The sequence below is a fragment of the Prionailurus viverrinus genome, chromosome D4 (genome assembly GCF_022837055.1).
Source record: "Prionailurus viverrinus isolate Anna chromosome D4, UM_Priviv_1.0, whole genome shotgun sequence".
NCBI classification, from domain to species: Eukaryota; Metazoa; Chordata; class Mammalia; order Carnivora; family Felidae; genus Prionailurus; species Prionailurus viverrinus.
In genome coordinates this window covers 30054839-30069360 of record NC_062573.1, presented here as the reverse complement: position 1 = coordinate 30069360, position 14522 = coordinate 30054839, and the positions used below count along the sequence as shown (strand labels likewise).

At 45.8% G+C, this 14522-nt stretch overlaps 2 protein-coding genes across 2 annotated transcripts; one reads left to right on the top strand and one right to left on the bottom strand.

Moving 5' to 3' along the window:
* The first annotated feature begins 988 nt into the window (after positions 1-988).
* CCIN (calicin) lies at positions 989-4950 on the top strand. Its single transcript, XM_047829211.1, has 2 exons — positions 989-1287; positions 3013-4950. The coding sequence occupies exon 2, from the start codon at positions 3133-3135 to the stop codon at positions 4897-4899; it is 1767 nt and encodes a 588-aa protein (XP_047685167.1). The 5' UTR covers positions 989-1287; positions 3013-3132; the 3' UTR covers positions 4900-4950.
* LOC125149979 (skin secretory protein xP2-like) lies at positions 1325-3014 on the bottom strand. The gene is made up of 2 exons (XM_047829214.1): positions 2806-3014; positions 1325-2335 (listed from the first exon to the last, which is right to left on the bottom strand). Exon 2 carries the CDS (start codon positions 2010-2012, stop codon positions 1479-1481), a length of 534 nt encoding a protein of 177 aa, XP_047685170.1. The 5' UTR covers positions 2013-2335; positions 2806-3014; the 3' UTR covers positions 1325-1478.
* Positions 4951-14522: the final 9572 nt, after the last annotated feature.

Sequence of the window (14522 nt, the reverse complement as noted above, 5' to 3'; positions counted from 1 at the left end):
AACCCACCAACCGTGAGATCATGACCTGAGCCGAAGTCAGACGCTTAACCAACTGAGCCACCCAGGGGCCCCAAATCGGTGTATCTTTAAAACACACCCCTCATCTTCAGGGCTTCCCAACAAAATGATAATGTCAACTGCTGTTCTCCAGAAGGTTAGAATAGTAGGGTCCCCTCCCTGAGGGAGTCTTATTCAACCAAGTAATGAGCTGGTCAGAAAGCTGAGGATGGGGGGAATAAAAAGACTGGGCTGAGGCCACACCTGGGCAACCACCTTGAGCAACAGGGACTGAATGACCAGTCAGTGAACTTCCTGGTGGCTCCCAGGGACACCTTCCACCCAATGCACACACATAACAGGGGGGTGGGTGCTGGCATGCAGCCAGGCTCTTAAGGTTGGAGTCTGTTTCGTCAGTTGGCTGGAGAAAGAAAAAAGCTGACCAGAAGAGCACTCTAGGCTGAAGAAAAGCCAGGCAACAAAGCTGGCTGAGCGGGTGGGCATTGATTTCACTTCTTTAATGGATCTCTTAAAGACAGCAACTCCCAAAATCAATAAGAGCCAAAGACAAGCCAGATCGCCAGTTCTCCTTTGTCGCCAGAGAGCAGAGGAAGGGATTAGGAACCCTGGCTCCAGGCTCTAGCCCTGTGCTCTCAGAGTTGTGCTCCCTTCCCCACTCGGGGCTGCAGTCTGTCGGGCTGTACCAGGTCTGGCACAAAGAGTTAAGTCTACCGGATCTTCTCAGGTCCCGTGACACCCCCTGTGCCCAACTTTCGTAACTGGAGAGACTTCCTGCCCTGGTGTTCTAGTGCCTGAAACAAACGTAAAGGGGCGCGGCCACATCCTCCACCAAAATGCCCCTAAGGCTTCTGAAAGATATGGGGGCAAAGGGGTGGATGCAACCACAGGCCTGACCCCACCCATACTCTATTGGTTGAAACGCCCCTGGAGGTGAGGTCTGCTGGCCTCTCACAAGGGCAAGCCTAGATGCCAATGGATGAAAAAGCGGCCGGCATCAACACCAAGAGGTCTCACCTGCACCCAGGTGGCAGCCACCTCTCGCGAGATCAGGGCTGGTGAAGCATTTAGAGCTCAGTTAGCCTCACATGGAGAAAACGGACAGAGAGGGGTCCACCTAAACCTCGCGGCTAGTCTGTGGTGGAGGGGCTGAAGTCAGCCTTCTTTTCATGGGAAAAAACATTAGTTCTTAGCCTTGTGCAGGGATAGGTCAAGAGACTGAGTGCCTCTATTCCATTCAGGTATCAAGGTGAACAAGTTCAGCATTCAAACGTAAGTACTTTTAAATACTTTTCAAGCTGTCAAATCCCCAAAGAAAAAGCCAGGTCTAAACTGGAAGGATGTGGTGCAGAGACGATGAATAAGTGGACCAAGCGGGGCAGGGGAAGAGCCGGCAGGCTCACGCTCCCCACGCTCCAGGCAACACTGGTTTCCTAGTGGGGGCGCTAAGGACGACGTAAGGGTCAGGAGTGGGGCTCCGGGCCCAGGTCCTCTCTGTGACATCTGGCCATTCCCGCAAACGCCTGCGAGTTGAGCCCCTCGCTGGGGGCCCCCAAAGGCTGGTGCGGGTGGGGCCCCCGGGCTCTTCCACTCTCCGCAGGAGCCGGGCACTCGGGGAACCCCACGTCCGCCCGGGTTGCTGAGGGGTGACGCCCCGAGTCTGAGACGGCTTCTCCCCGGGGCCGCCACCTGTAAAGCGGGCACCGGAGGCCGGGTGGTGAACGTGGGAGGCCCTGCCACCGGCGGCCGGGCGCGCGGAACCCCGTGGCAAGAGGGGGCGGGGCGGAGCGGGGCGGGGCGCCGCTTTCCCAGCTGGAGCCGCTGCGGTGGTTGCGAGCGAGGAGCGGCGTGGCAGTCGGGGCCTCAGTGGCCGGAGATGGCCCTCCAGCTCCACCGCGTGGCCGGAAGGGGCTCGGGGAGCCCCCCTGCCCCAGAGGGGACGCGGGATTCCAGACCCCCCCACCACCATCACAAGCCAACCAGACGAAGAGAGGCATTTAGGAAGGGAGCAGCCAAGGACACCAGCCCTGGGCGAACTAATAGATTAATAAAGTAACGGCAGCTAACATTTATTGGACGTTTGCTACCCGCCAGACGTTGTGCTTAACACTGTCTAGTCATCTTCTGATTTAAACTCTTAAGGATCTTTGAAGCAGGTATTATTATTCCCATCTCACAGATGAGGAAACCGAAGTTTAGAAGAGTCTGAGCCACTGGTCCAAGTCCACACTTGATGGAGAGAGCTGACCCACCGCAGCTCCCAAAGCTGCATGACTATAGACTTGGAAATGTGGAGAGGAGGTCCCAGTTTGCTGTGGAACTGAAATAATCAGAGCTTCAGAGGCCCTCCCATCCCCCAGTGTGTGGCTAACTCCTGTATCCCTGCTCCAACTAGTAGCCTCTGTCTCTCCATTTTAAAGAAAAACGGTGTCCATGGCTGCAAAGGTCAGAAGGCAAAGGACAGAGCCTGAAATTCTCTGATGGCCAGGAGCCTTGGCAGAGAAAGGGACCTCGAGACCTGAGAACCAGAGACTGGGGAGAGCTAGGGAGTTAGGAGCTTCCTGGAAAGTAAAGAACACTGAGTTAGAGAAGGCTTGAGTTCCAGGCCCTAGTCTACTTGCAACCTGCTGTGGGATCTTGAGCAAGTCCCTTCCCTTCTCTGGGTCTGTTTCCCTCCTATCCATGGGGAGATTCTTCTAAATCCAAAAATCTCCTTTCTTCCCTCAGCTTCCCCTCTTCCCTTCCCATACCACCCTCCACCCAAACTGGCTCTAACATTCCGGATATAACCTTGAACTAAGTTTGGAAAGTCCCAGATTAGAGCTGCAACCCATTCTCCTGAGCTCTGGGCCCAGGGCATCAGGTCCTGGCAGGGGATCTAGCCGTGGCACGTTGGAGCCATCAAAGGGGAGAAAGGTCCTGTGCCTCTGAGAGGGGCCTCAGGGGGCTGGCATTGTGATGCCCTCATCCACTCTATGACATCACCCTCTCTCCCAGCCCCCCTCCTCTCCGATCAACTGCTCTGCAAACAACCATCAATCTGAATCCCAAAGGCGTGAGAAAGTCTGTTCTCCAGTACCTGCCGCTGATCTTCTGCCTCAACCAGCAAGAAGCACCATGAAATTGGAATTCACGGAGAAAAACTACAACAGCTTCGTGCTGCAGAACCTGAACAAACAGAGGAAACGCAAAGAGTACTGGGACATGGCCCTGACTGTGGACCACCATGTCTTCTTTGCACATCGCAACGTGCTGGCTGCTGTCTCTCCACTGGTGAAGAGCCTCATCTCCAGCAATGACATGAAGACCACCGATGAGCTCTTTATCACCATTGACCCCAACTACCTGAGTCCGGCCACAGTGGACCAGCTCCTGGACTACTTCTACAGCGGCAAGGTGGTGATCTCGGAGCAGAACGTGGAGGAGCTCCTGCGTGGGGCCCAGTATTTCAACACACCACGCCTTCGAATCCACTGTAATGACTTCCTGATTAAGTCCATCCGCCGAGCAAACTGCTTGCGCTACCTCTTCTTGGCTGAGTTGTTTGAGCTCAAAGAGGTATCAGACTTGGCCTACTCTGGCATTCGTGACAACTTCCACTACTGGGCGAGTCCTGAGGGCTCTATGCACTTCATGCGCTGTCCACCTGTCATCTTTGGCCGCCTGCTCCGAGATGAAAACTTGCATGTGCTCAATGAGGACCAGGCTCTCAGCGCACTCATCAATTGGGTGCACTTCCGGAAGGATGAGCGGGAGAAGTATTTCAAGAAGTTCTTCAATTACATCAACCTTAATGCCGTCTCCAACAAGACACTGATGTTTGCCAGCAACAAGTTGATGGGCATGGAGAACAGCTCGGCCCATGTGACCCTGATTGAGAGTGTCCTTATGGACCGAAAACAGGAGAGGCCATGCAGCCTGTTGAGCTACCAGCGGAAAGGCGCCCTGCTTGATTCGGTGGTCATCCTAGGGGGCCAGAAGGCCCATGGCAAGTTCAATGATGGCGTGTTTGCCTATATCATCCAGGAGAACCTGTGGTTGAAGCTGTCAGAGATGCCCTATCGGGCCGCGGCGCTTAGCGCCACCTCGGCTGGTCGCTACATCTACATCTCTGGTGGCACCACTGAGCAGATTTCAGGGCTGAAGACAGCTTGGCGGTACGACATGGATGACAACTCCTGGACCAAGTTGCCAGACCTGCCAATTGGGCTTGTCTTCCACACCATGGTGACCTGCGGGGGGACAGTGTACTCAGTGGGTGGGAGCATTGCTCCAAGGCGGTATGTCTCCAACATCTATCGCTATGATGAGCGCAAGGAGACCTGGTGCCTGGCAGGAAAGATGAGCATCCCTATGGATGGCACAGCCGTGATCACCAAGGGTGACCGGAACCTGTACATTGTCACTGGACGGTGCTTGGTGAAGGGCTACATTTCTCGGGTTGGAGTGGTGGACTGCTTTGATACCACCACTGGGGATGTGGTCCAGTGTATCACCTTCCCCATTGAGTTCAACCACCGGCCCTTGCTCTCTTTCCATCAGGACAACATCCTCTGTGTACACAGCCACCGGCAGAGTGTGGAAATCAACCTGCAGAAGATAAAGGCCAACAAGACAACCACCTCGGTGCCTCTCTTGCCCAACAACTGCCCCTTGGATGTGTCCCATGCTATATGCTCCATTGGAGACAGCAAAGTGTTTGTCTGTGGGGGTGTCACCACAGCCAGTGATGTCCAGACAAAGGACTACACCATCAACCCAAACGCCTACTTGTTGGACCAAAAGATGGGTGAGTGGAAGACCCTGGCCCCCCCACCGGAAGCACTGGACTGTCCTGCCTGCTGTCTAGCCAAGCTGCCTTGCAAGATTCTGCAAAGGATTTAAACAACTTTTTAAGTGGGAGAATAAGTAAATGCATTATTATTCACAATTTAATGAGAGAAAGAGAGGAAGGTGGCCTGTTGGTTCCTTCTTAGTGTTCCAGTCTATGTTTGGCCCTGAAAGAGGAGATCCTGGGCTAGGGCTGCTCCCAGTGGGTGGAAATTCAGGGCTACTCTGTCCCTGGAGGGATCCAAGCTGAGGCTGGAATGGAGTCCCCGGTGGGTGGGACTGAAGCAACTCCTGGGCACTGGCCAAGGTGGTGTCCGGAAAGCCCCCATTCTATCCTCTGTAGTCATCTCCGCTGGCATCTACTAGACTGAGAGATAAAGCATTTGCTTAGAGCCTCAGGCTCCTCCAACACTCACTCCCCTTGAGTCTGCCCAGGAAGGCAGGGGAGGGCAGATCCTAGGTTTGGGACAGGAGACTCACTGTCTGGGCGAAGAAAGTGGTGTGGGAAAGGCTCAGGGATGGAGGCAGAGGGAACAGAGGAGGCATGGTTACTTGGCTGTTGTATTTGACTATGCAGCCATCGTGTGTTTGTGTCTTATTTGTGGGGAAGTTGGGGGGTTACTTACAGTTGTTTTCAGTAAGCAAAGTTCATGGAAAACTTTCTCCAGGAATACAGGGTTTGAGGGACTGCGAGCAAAAGAGAGATCAGTAAAGGGAGAAAAAACAAATCTATATAGTTGTCCCCCCTTCTCTGTGGCTTTGCTTCCCATGGTCAACTGTGATCCAGGAACAGATGGTCCTCCTTCTGATGTATCATCAGAAGACAGTAAGAGCCTAACATTATGTCACAACGCGGTCACTCACCTCACTTCATCTCCTCACGTAGGAATTTTATCATCTCCCATCATCACAAGAAGGGGGAGTACGGCACAATAAGATACTTTGAGACAGAAAGAGAGACCACATTCACACAACTTTCATTACAGCATATTGTTAAAATTGTTCCATCGTTTGTTATTGTTGTCAATCTCTTACTGTGCTTAATTTATACATTAAACTCTATCAGAGAAATGCTTCTATAGGAAAAAACATAATACGGTGGGTTCAGTACCATCTGCAGTTTCAGGCATCGATTAGGGGTCTTGGAACAGATCCCCTGTAGATAAAGGGGGGACTAATGTGTCTCTGCTGGAGAAACTTGGGGATGAGAGGGGCTAAGAGAGACAGGATGGTATAGTAGTTAGGAGGACAGACATTGGAACCAGTTGGCCTGATTTAAATACCAATTCCACCACCTCCCTCATAGGGTGAAGCTTAAATGAGTTAATACATGTAAATGCCTAGGACAGTCCTGGCATATATAAAAGTGCCAAAAGAGTACATTTTTTTTAAAGGAAAATAAGAGTGTGGCAAGGGTCCAGGTTCTTGAGCCTTTATATTAGTAAAGTCCCATAAAATGCTCTCTGAGACTCCTTACCTCAAAGCTTTGATGAGCAGTCCTCAATTCTAACTATCTCTGTTCCCCTTTCATTCATTTGCGTACTAATATATAATCCTCATTTTTTTCCCCTCACGCATTCATGAATTGATTTATTCATCCTCTCATCAGTTCACATGCACACCATTCACTGAGGCCTCTCTGTGCAGGTCCTTGTTCCGGGCGTTGGGGCCACGGGCATGACACAGACAATCCATGCCCCAGTAAGGGAGTATCTATAGCAGTGCTGTGCAACAGGAATATAATGCAAGCCACGTATGTGATTTAAATTTTTCTAGAAGCAATGCTACAAGAGTAAAAAACAGGTGAAATTAACGTTAACGTATCTTATTTAACGCAATATATCCAAGTATTATTTAAACAAGTGATCAGGGCAAACATTTATTGAGATGTTTAACATTCTTTTTTTCTCGTACGAAGCCTTGGGAATCGTGTGTACTTTACACTTACAGCACAAACGCATTTGGACTAACCAACCACGTAAGGACCCTGGAGGCTAGTGGCTACCGTATTAGTACAGGACGCTTTAGGTAGCTTTGTCGTTCAAACCTGCTCCGTCCCCTTCTTTTTGCCTCTCAGCCCCGTTTGACCTGCTCCGCATCATCTTCTTGACCTCACTGCTGGGTGGTCTCTGGCTTCAAAGCCTGCCTTCTGCCCCGTCTTACTTTGTTCCCTGCAGGCGAGGACCTTCCACTTCACAGCTGACCTCTTCTCTGGAATTTCTCCCACCCTTCTCACTTCTTCAGCGCTGGGTAGCCCCACCTCTGCTTACCTCACTGCCGTCCTCCAGCTGGAAGAACAACAGCACCTTACAGATCCATGTGGCTAAGCCCACCTGCCCCACCCCCGCCCCACCAGGCTTATCTGGCCACCGCGTCACCTCTCGCTGACTCCGGGTGCCATTCCCCACGGCTGATTCTCTAACCCTCTCTGGTGTCCTGGGGCCCCACTCTTTTCTCTCCTCTTTCTCAACTGTTTACCTCTCATTCTGCCACCACACGTCCAGAGAAATAGAGGTCAAATGATGTGAGCTCCATGAACAAGCCCACATCTACCAAAACTCTCCAGACCTTCTGCTGCTTTCCTGCATCCCAGAGGAAGAGCTGTCCTTCCAGGATTCAGCATTGATCCCCTCCCCTGGGTCTCGTTTTGTCACCTCACAACTTCTCAGGACCCTCAGTTCCTTCTCTCTCTACACCCCCTTCCTGATTTTCTCTCTTTATTCCACAAATATTCTCAAGTTTGTCTTTTTCTGGAAACAAACCCTCCTTGGCCCTGAAGTCCAGCTCTTGCTCTCTGCTCATCTATTTCCTTAGTTGAGCTTCCTGTGCATCTATTCTCTGGCTCCACCTCTTGCTTCCAGATCAATCTCTAAACCACTCAGTCTGGCTTCTGTTCCTATCATGCCACCAAACCGTCTCCTGACAACACTGTCCTCTTTGTCCTTTTCTCAGTCAGTTCTTTCCCTTGCAGTCTTGGACAGAATTGACCTGTCCCCCCGCTGCAGCAGAATCACTAGGGTGCTTGCTAAAAAGGGAGATCTTTGGCATGGTAGGATTCTAATTTGATCTATTGACCCAAGTGGTCCTTCTTTTCTCCCTCTTCCTTCTTTCCTAACCCCTTCCCACCTTAAAATTAGACCATAAGGCTGCAACACTGGAAGCTTACTACCCTGAGGAGGCTGGCAGAGCTGAATGTAGAGTCAAATTCTCGGCTTTAGCCACAAGGGAAACTTTAGCAATTCGTAGCAGAGATTGTGGTCTTGAAAGACTAGACTTTTGAACGACAACTCTGGTCTTCAAACTCGGGCACATGAAGTCTTTCCAAGGGAAATTCAGACAATGTACAATTTTTAGGGCATCAGTTTTCAGATCTTCAACTTTTTTCCTAAAATGAATCTACCTAAGAATATACCTGTGGTGGAGATTTCATTCTAGTTCTCTTTTCCCACCTTCCCTTTCAAAATTATTCTTCCAACACCTTACACACACACACACACACACACACACACACACACACACACACACACACCTTTACCCACATCTTCCTAGGATGTACTGCCTCATGATGCCACACAAGGGTATAAACTGATGTCAGGGAAGCATCAGTGAAGCCTCCTCCTTTCATCAAGACACCAATATCCAAAGAAGAGTTTGTTGTATTTTTCTCCTACTTATCCAGTGTTTTTTATTAAGGTGTGAGGTCTGGTGTTAAAAACTGGGGGTGTTTGGGGTCACCTGGATGGCTCAGTCGGTTGAGCGTCCGACTTCGGCTCAGGTCACGAACTTGAAGTTTGTGTGTTCAAGCCCCGCGACGGGCTCTGTGCTGACAGCTCAGAGCCTAGAGCCTGCTTCAGATTCTGTGACTCCCTCTCTCTCTGTCCCTCCCCTGCTCGGTGCACTCTCTCTTTCTCTCTCTCTCTCTCAATCCCTCAAAAATAAATAAAGGTTAAAAAAATACTAAAAACTGGGGTGTTTTGTCCAAGTTAGGTTGTTCAGAAATATTAAATAGCATGATGGAATGATGACATATTTTGAAAAGCTTTATTGAGATATTATTCACATACCATACAATTCAACCAAAGTGTACAATTCAGTGACTCTTAGATATTCACAGAGTTGTACAATCATTGTCACCATTTTATAACATTCTCAGTACCCCCAAAAGAAGCCTGGAACCTCTTTGCTGTCACTTCTAACTCCCTCATCTTCCCAGCCCTAGGCAACCACTAGTCTCCTTTCTGTCTCTATGGATTAGCCTGTCCTACACATTTCATATAAATGGAATTGTACAATATGTGACTTTTTTTTTAAGTAGGCTCCATGCCCAGCGTGGAGACCAACGCGAGGCATGAACTCACGACCCTGAGATCAAGAGCTGAGCTGAGATCAAGTTAGATGCTTAATCGACTGAGCTACCCAGGTGTCCCAATATATGACTCTTTCACTGGCTTCTTTCACTTAGCCTAATGTTTTCAAGGTTCATCTATGTCATAGCATATACCAGTACGTCATTCCTTTTTTATGGCTGAGTAACATTCTACTGTATGGATAGACCACATTTTATTTACTCATTTATCAGTTAACTGATGGACATCTGGGTTGTTTCCACTTCTCAGCTAGTATGAAGAATGCTCTGTGAACATTCATGTACAAGTTTTTGTGTTCACATATGTTTTCATTTCTGTTGGATATACACCTCAGAGTGGAATTGTTAGATCATATGGTAACTCTATGTTCAATTATTTGAGAAACTGCCAGACTGTTTTCAAAGCAGATGCATCATTTTACATTCCCACTTCCAATGTATGACCGTTTCAAATTCTCCACGTCCTCGTGGACACTTCTTATTATCTTTCTTTCCAAACATAGTCATCTTGGTGGGAGCAAAGTGGCATCTCATTGTGGTTGTGATTTACATTTCCCTGATGGCTAATGATATTAAGCATCTTTTCATGGGCTTATTTTATGACAGTTGCTTAATAACCTTTCCTCTTCCACATGCCACTGTTCTCAGAGAAAGCATTCTCCCTGAGGAAGTGTCCCGTGAGGACAAAACACAGACAGTGTGGCTCAGCAACACTGACAGTCATAGTGTACTATTTCATTTAGGCCACAGACTCATGGCAAGTCTATGCTTTCCTACCTACCCATTTATGTTAGAATTAGAATGTCCAAGATTTGTTAAAAGTATTTTAGGGGCGCCTGGGTGGCGCAGTCGGTTAAGCGTCCGACTTCAGCCAGGTCACGATCTCACGGTCCGTGGGTTCGAGCCCCGCGTCAGGCTCTGGGCTGATGGCTCAGAGCCTGAAGCCTGTTTCGGATTCTGTGTCTCCCTCTCTCTCTGCCCCTCCCCCGTTCATGCTCTGTCTCTCTCTGTCCCACAAATAAATAAACGTTGAAAAAAAAAAGTATTTTAGAAAATACCTGCTACCAAGCATGTCTACTCTACATCTTCACCTCTCTCATTCCTGAGAAGGAGCTCCATCATCCCATGTCTAGTTGCGTATTTTACACCATTTAAAGGATGACATAAAACATTCCACATTTACTTCCGAAAGATCAGTGTTACATCTTTGAACAAAGTAAACACATCACATGTAAGTTAGAACACTTACCAAGAAATAAGACACATGCTCAATAACCCTTCTTATTGTGAATACAACGCATGCAGAAAAGCAATGATGCATGACCGTGTAGCTTAATGAGTTACTGTAAATATCCTTGTAACCACTATTGAGTGCTAGAAATAGAGCATTGCCAATACCTCAAAAGCTATCTAGCCCCTTTCCAGATTATAATCTCTTCTCTCCCCTCTGACCTTTAGGATAATGTGTTCCTGGGTTTTCTATATAGTTTTATTATCTAAATAGGCATTTCTGAAGTATAGATTAGGTCAGACTGTTTTTGAACTTCACAAGAAAATTGTACAGTATGAATTATCTTGTGTCTGGCTTCTTTCATTCAAAATTATGTTTTATAATTTATCCGTGTTGTTGTATGTAGGTTTAGTTCCATCCGTTTCACGTCTGTATGCTATTTTATATGAATATGTCATTTTCCTTATCTAGTTTCCTGTTGATGGACATGTGGGTCGTTTCCAGTTTGGGCCATTACAATTACAATGCTGTTCTTGTGAGTGTATCTTGGTGCACATGTACCAAGTTTGTCTAGGGCATATACCTAGGAGTGGAATTACTGTCTTATTTGTAAGATAATGCCAAATTATTTTTGCAAAGTGGTTGTTAATTAACATTGCCATTAGCAGTATATGAGAAGTCCTGTTGCTTTACAGGCTTGCCAATACTTGCTATTGGTCAGACTTTTTAAAATCCTAGCCAATTGGATATTAAGTGGTATTTCAGTGTGGTTTTTAATTTGCATTCTCTTAGTTGGATAATTAGGTTAAGCGTCTTTTCATGTTTATTGTCCATGTGGAATTCCTCTTTTGTGAAGTCTTCATTTCTTTTTTCTGTCTTCTTTATTGACTTGTTGGAATTCTTAATATATTCTGGATATGAGCCCTTTATCAGTTACACATATGGTAGATATCTTCTTTGCCTCTGTGGCTTGTCTTTTCACTCTTAATGGTACGTTTTCATTGTAATTAGCCTGATTTGTCTTCTCCTTTTTTGTTACTGCTCTTTGATACTTGGAGAAATCATTCTTTACCCCGGGGTTACAAAGTTCTCATATGGCTATATAACTGCCCCAGTGCCAATTTTCCACTTCTCTGCAGTGCCACCTTTGTTGTAAATCACGTGTCAGAAATGTGTTTATGAGCTCTCTTATTTCATTGGTCTATTCTTCTGATCTTATGCCAATACCACAGTCAGCAGTTACTGACATTACCAAAGCTCTATCACATCCTCCACAGTTTAGTAGAATTAGACCATTAGGATCCACAGAAAACCTGTTGGGATTTTGGTTGTGATTGTGCTAAACTTAGAGATCAATTTAGGGAAATTTGATATATTTACAATATCAATTTTTAAAATTCATGAACATGGTATATGTCTCTACTTTGGAGAGTCTTCTTTAATTTCCCTTAAAGTTTTATTCTTTACTTTGTAGAGGTGTCACATACTTTTTTTAGATTTATTCTACCTGACATTTAAAAATTTGTACACATGCAAGTAGGTATACTTTATAGTATCCTTTTAAAAATTAATTTCCTACACTTCTCTAAAGAAGACATCCGGATGGCCAACAGGCACATGAAAAGATGCTCAACATCGCTCCTCATCAGGGAAATACAAATCAAAACCACACTCAGATATCACCTCACGCCAGTCAGAGTGGCCAAAATGAACAAATCAGGAGACTATAGATGCTGGAGAGGATGTGGAGAAACGGGAACCCTCTTGCACTGTTGGTGGGAATGCAAATTGGTGCAGCCGCTCTGGAAAGCAGTGTGGAGGTTCCTCAGAAAATTAAAAATAGACCTACCCTATGACCCAGCAATAGCACTGCTAGGAATTTACCCAAGGGATACAGGAGTGCTGATGCATAGGGGCACGTGTACCCCAATGTTTATAGCAGCACTCTCAACAATAGTCAAATCATGGAAAGAGCTTAAATGTCCATCAACTGATGAATGGATAAAGAAATTGTGGTTTATATACACAATGGAGGACTACGTGGCAATGAGGAAGAATGAAGTATGGCCCTTTGTAGCAACATGGATGGAACTGGAGAGTGTTATGCTAAGTGAAATAAGCCATACAGAGAAAGACAGATACCATATGGTTTCACTCTTATGTGGATCCTGAGAAACTTAACAGAAACCCATGGGGGAGGGGAAAAAAAAAAGAGGTTAGAGTGGAAGAGAGCCAAAGCATAAGAAACTCTTAAAAACTGAGAACAAACTGAAGGTTGAGGGGGGGTGGGAGGGAGGGGAGGGTGGGTGATGGGTATTGAGGAGGACACCTTTTGGGATGAGCACTGGGTGTTGTATGGAGACCAATTTGACAATAAACTTCATATATTGAAAAAAATTTAAAATAAATAAATAAAAATTAATTTCCTCTTTTCATAGTTGAATATGTATAGAAATACAGCTGGGTTTTGTATGTTGACTTTGTATTTAGCAACTTCTAGGACATCTTTATATATTCTGGATGTGAGCCCTTTATCAGTTGTACATGTGGTAAATATCTTCTCTCCACTAATATGAATCATAGCTCTAAATGTAAAAAGCAAAACTACAAAACTTTAGAGGAAAACATAGGAGAAAATATTTGTAACCTGGGGTTAAGCAAAGATTTCCTAGATATGACATTGAAAGCATGAGCCATTTAAAAAATTGATAATAAATTGGACCTCATCAAAATGAAAAACTTTTGCTCCAGGAAAGATACTGTTAAGAGGATGAAAAGACAAGCTACATAGTGAAAGAAATATTTGCCAGTCACCTATCTAGCAAAGAACTTGTATCCAGAATATGTAAAAAATTTTTTTAAAAATATATTTGTAGGTACTGCTATACTTTCCAAATACACAATTATATTATGTGTAATGACTTTCTATCTCTTTAAGGAAATTGCCTTTATTCCAAATTTACTAAGAGTTTTTATTGTGATATTGAATGTTATCAAATACTTTTGCTGCATCTAGTGAAATGAACACAAGTTGTCTCCTTTATTAATAAGGACAAGTCACTTATTAATTTGTCAACGCAAAACCATTCATCCATTCCTGGTATAAACCTAACTTGGCTATGACATATGACATACTTTTTTTTTTAAATGTTTATTTATTTTTGAGACAGAGCATGAACGGGGGAGGGGCAGAGAGAGAGGGAGACACAGAATCTGAAACAGGCTCCAGGCTCTGAGCTGTCAGCACAGGGCCCGACGTGGGGCTCGAACTGACGGACCGCGAGATCATGACCTGAGCCAAAGTCAGCCACTTAACCGACTGAGCCACCCAGGCGCCCCAACATATGACATACTTTTATATAAAAAACTGTATGTTTTTATATAATTACTGGACTCAGGAACTATAGAATTCCCTCTATATAGTGCTGGATTCCATTTACTATATATTCGCTCATTTTTATTTTACTTGTAAAATTATCGTAGGGAACTAACTGTAAATGGTATTTAAAAATTTTTAGTTTCTAACTATACATTGCTAGTATGGAGAAATATGATTGATTTTTGTGTGTTGACCGTGTATCTTGCAACTTAGTCAAACTCACTTATTAATTTTAGGAGGTTTTTTTGCAGATTTCTTGAAATTTTCTGTGTAGACAATTATAGGGACATTCATTCCTTCCTCTGCATACTCTTTTAAAATTTTAATTCTAGTACAGTTAACATACAGTGTTATGGGGCGCCTGGGTGGCTCAGTCGGTTGAGCATCCAAATTCGGCTCAGGTCATGATCTCATAGTTTGTGGATTCAAGCCCCGCGTGGGGCCCTGTGCTGATAGCTCAGAGCCTGCTTCAGATTCTGTGTCTCCTTCTCTCTCTCTGCCCCTCCCCGCTCATGCTCTCTTTCTCTCTGTGTCTCAAAAATAAATAAACGTTAATTAAAATTCTTTGAAAAACCATACAGTGTTATATTAGCTTCAGATATATAATATAGTGATTCAAGAACACTATACATTATTCAGTGTTCATCACAATAAGTGTACTCTTCAATCCCCTTCCTATTTCACCCATCCCCCCACCCACC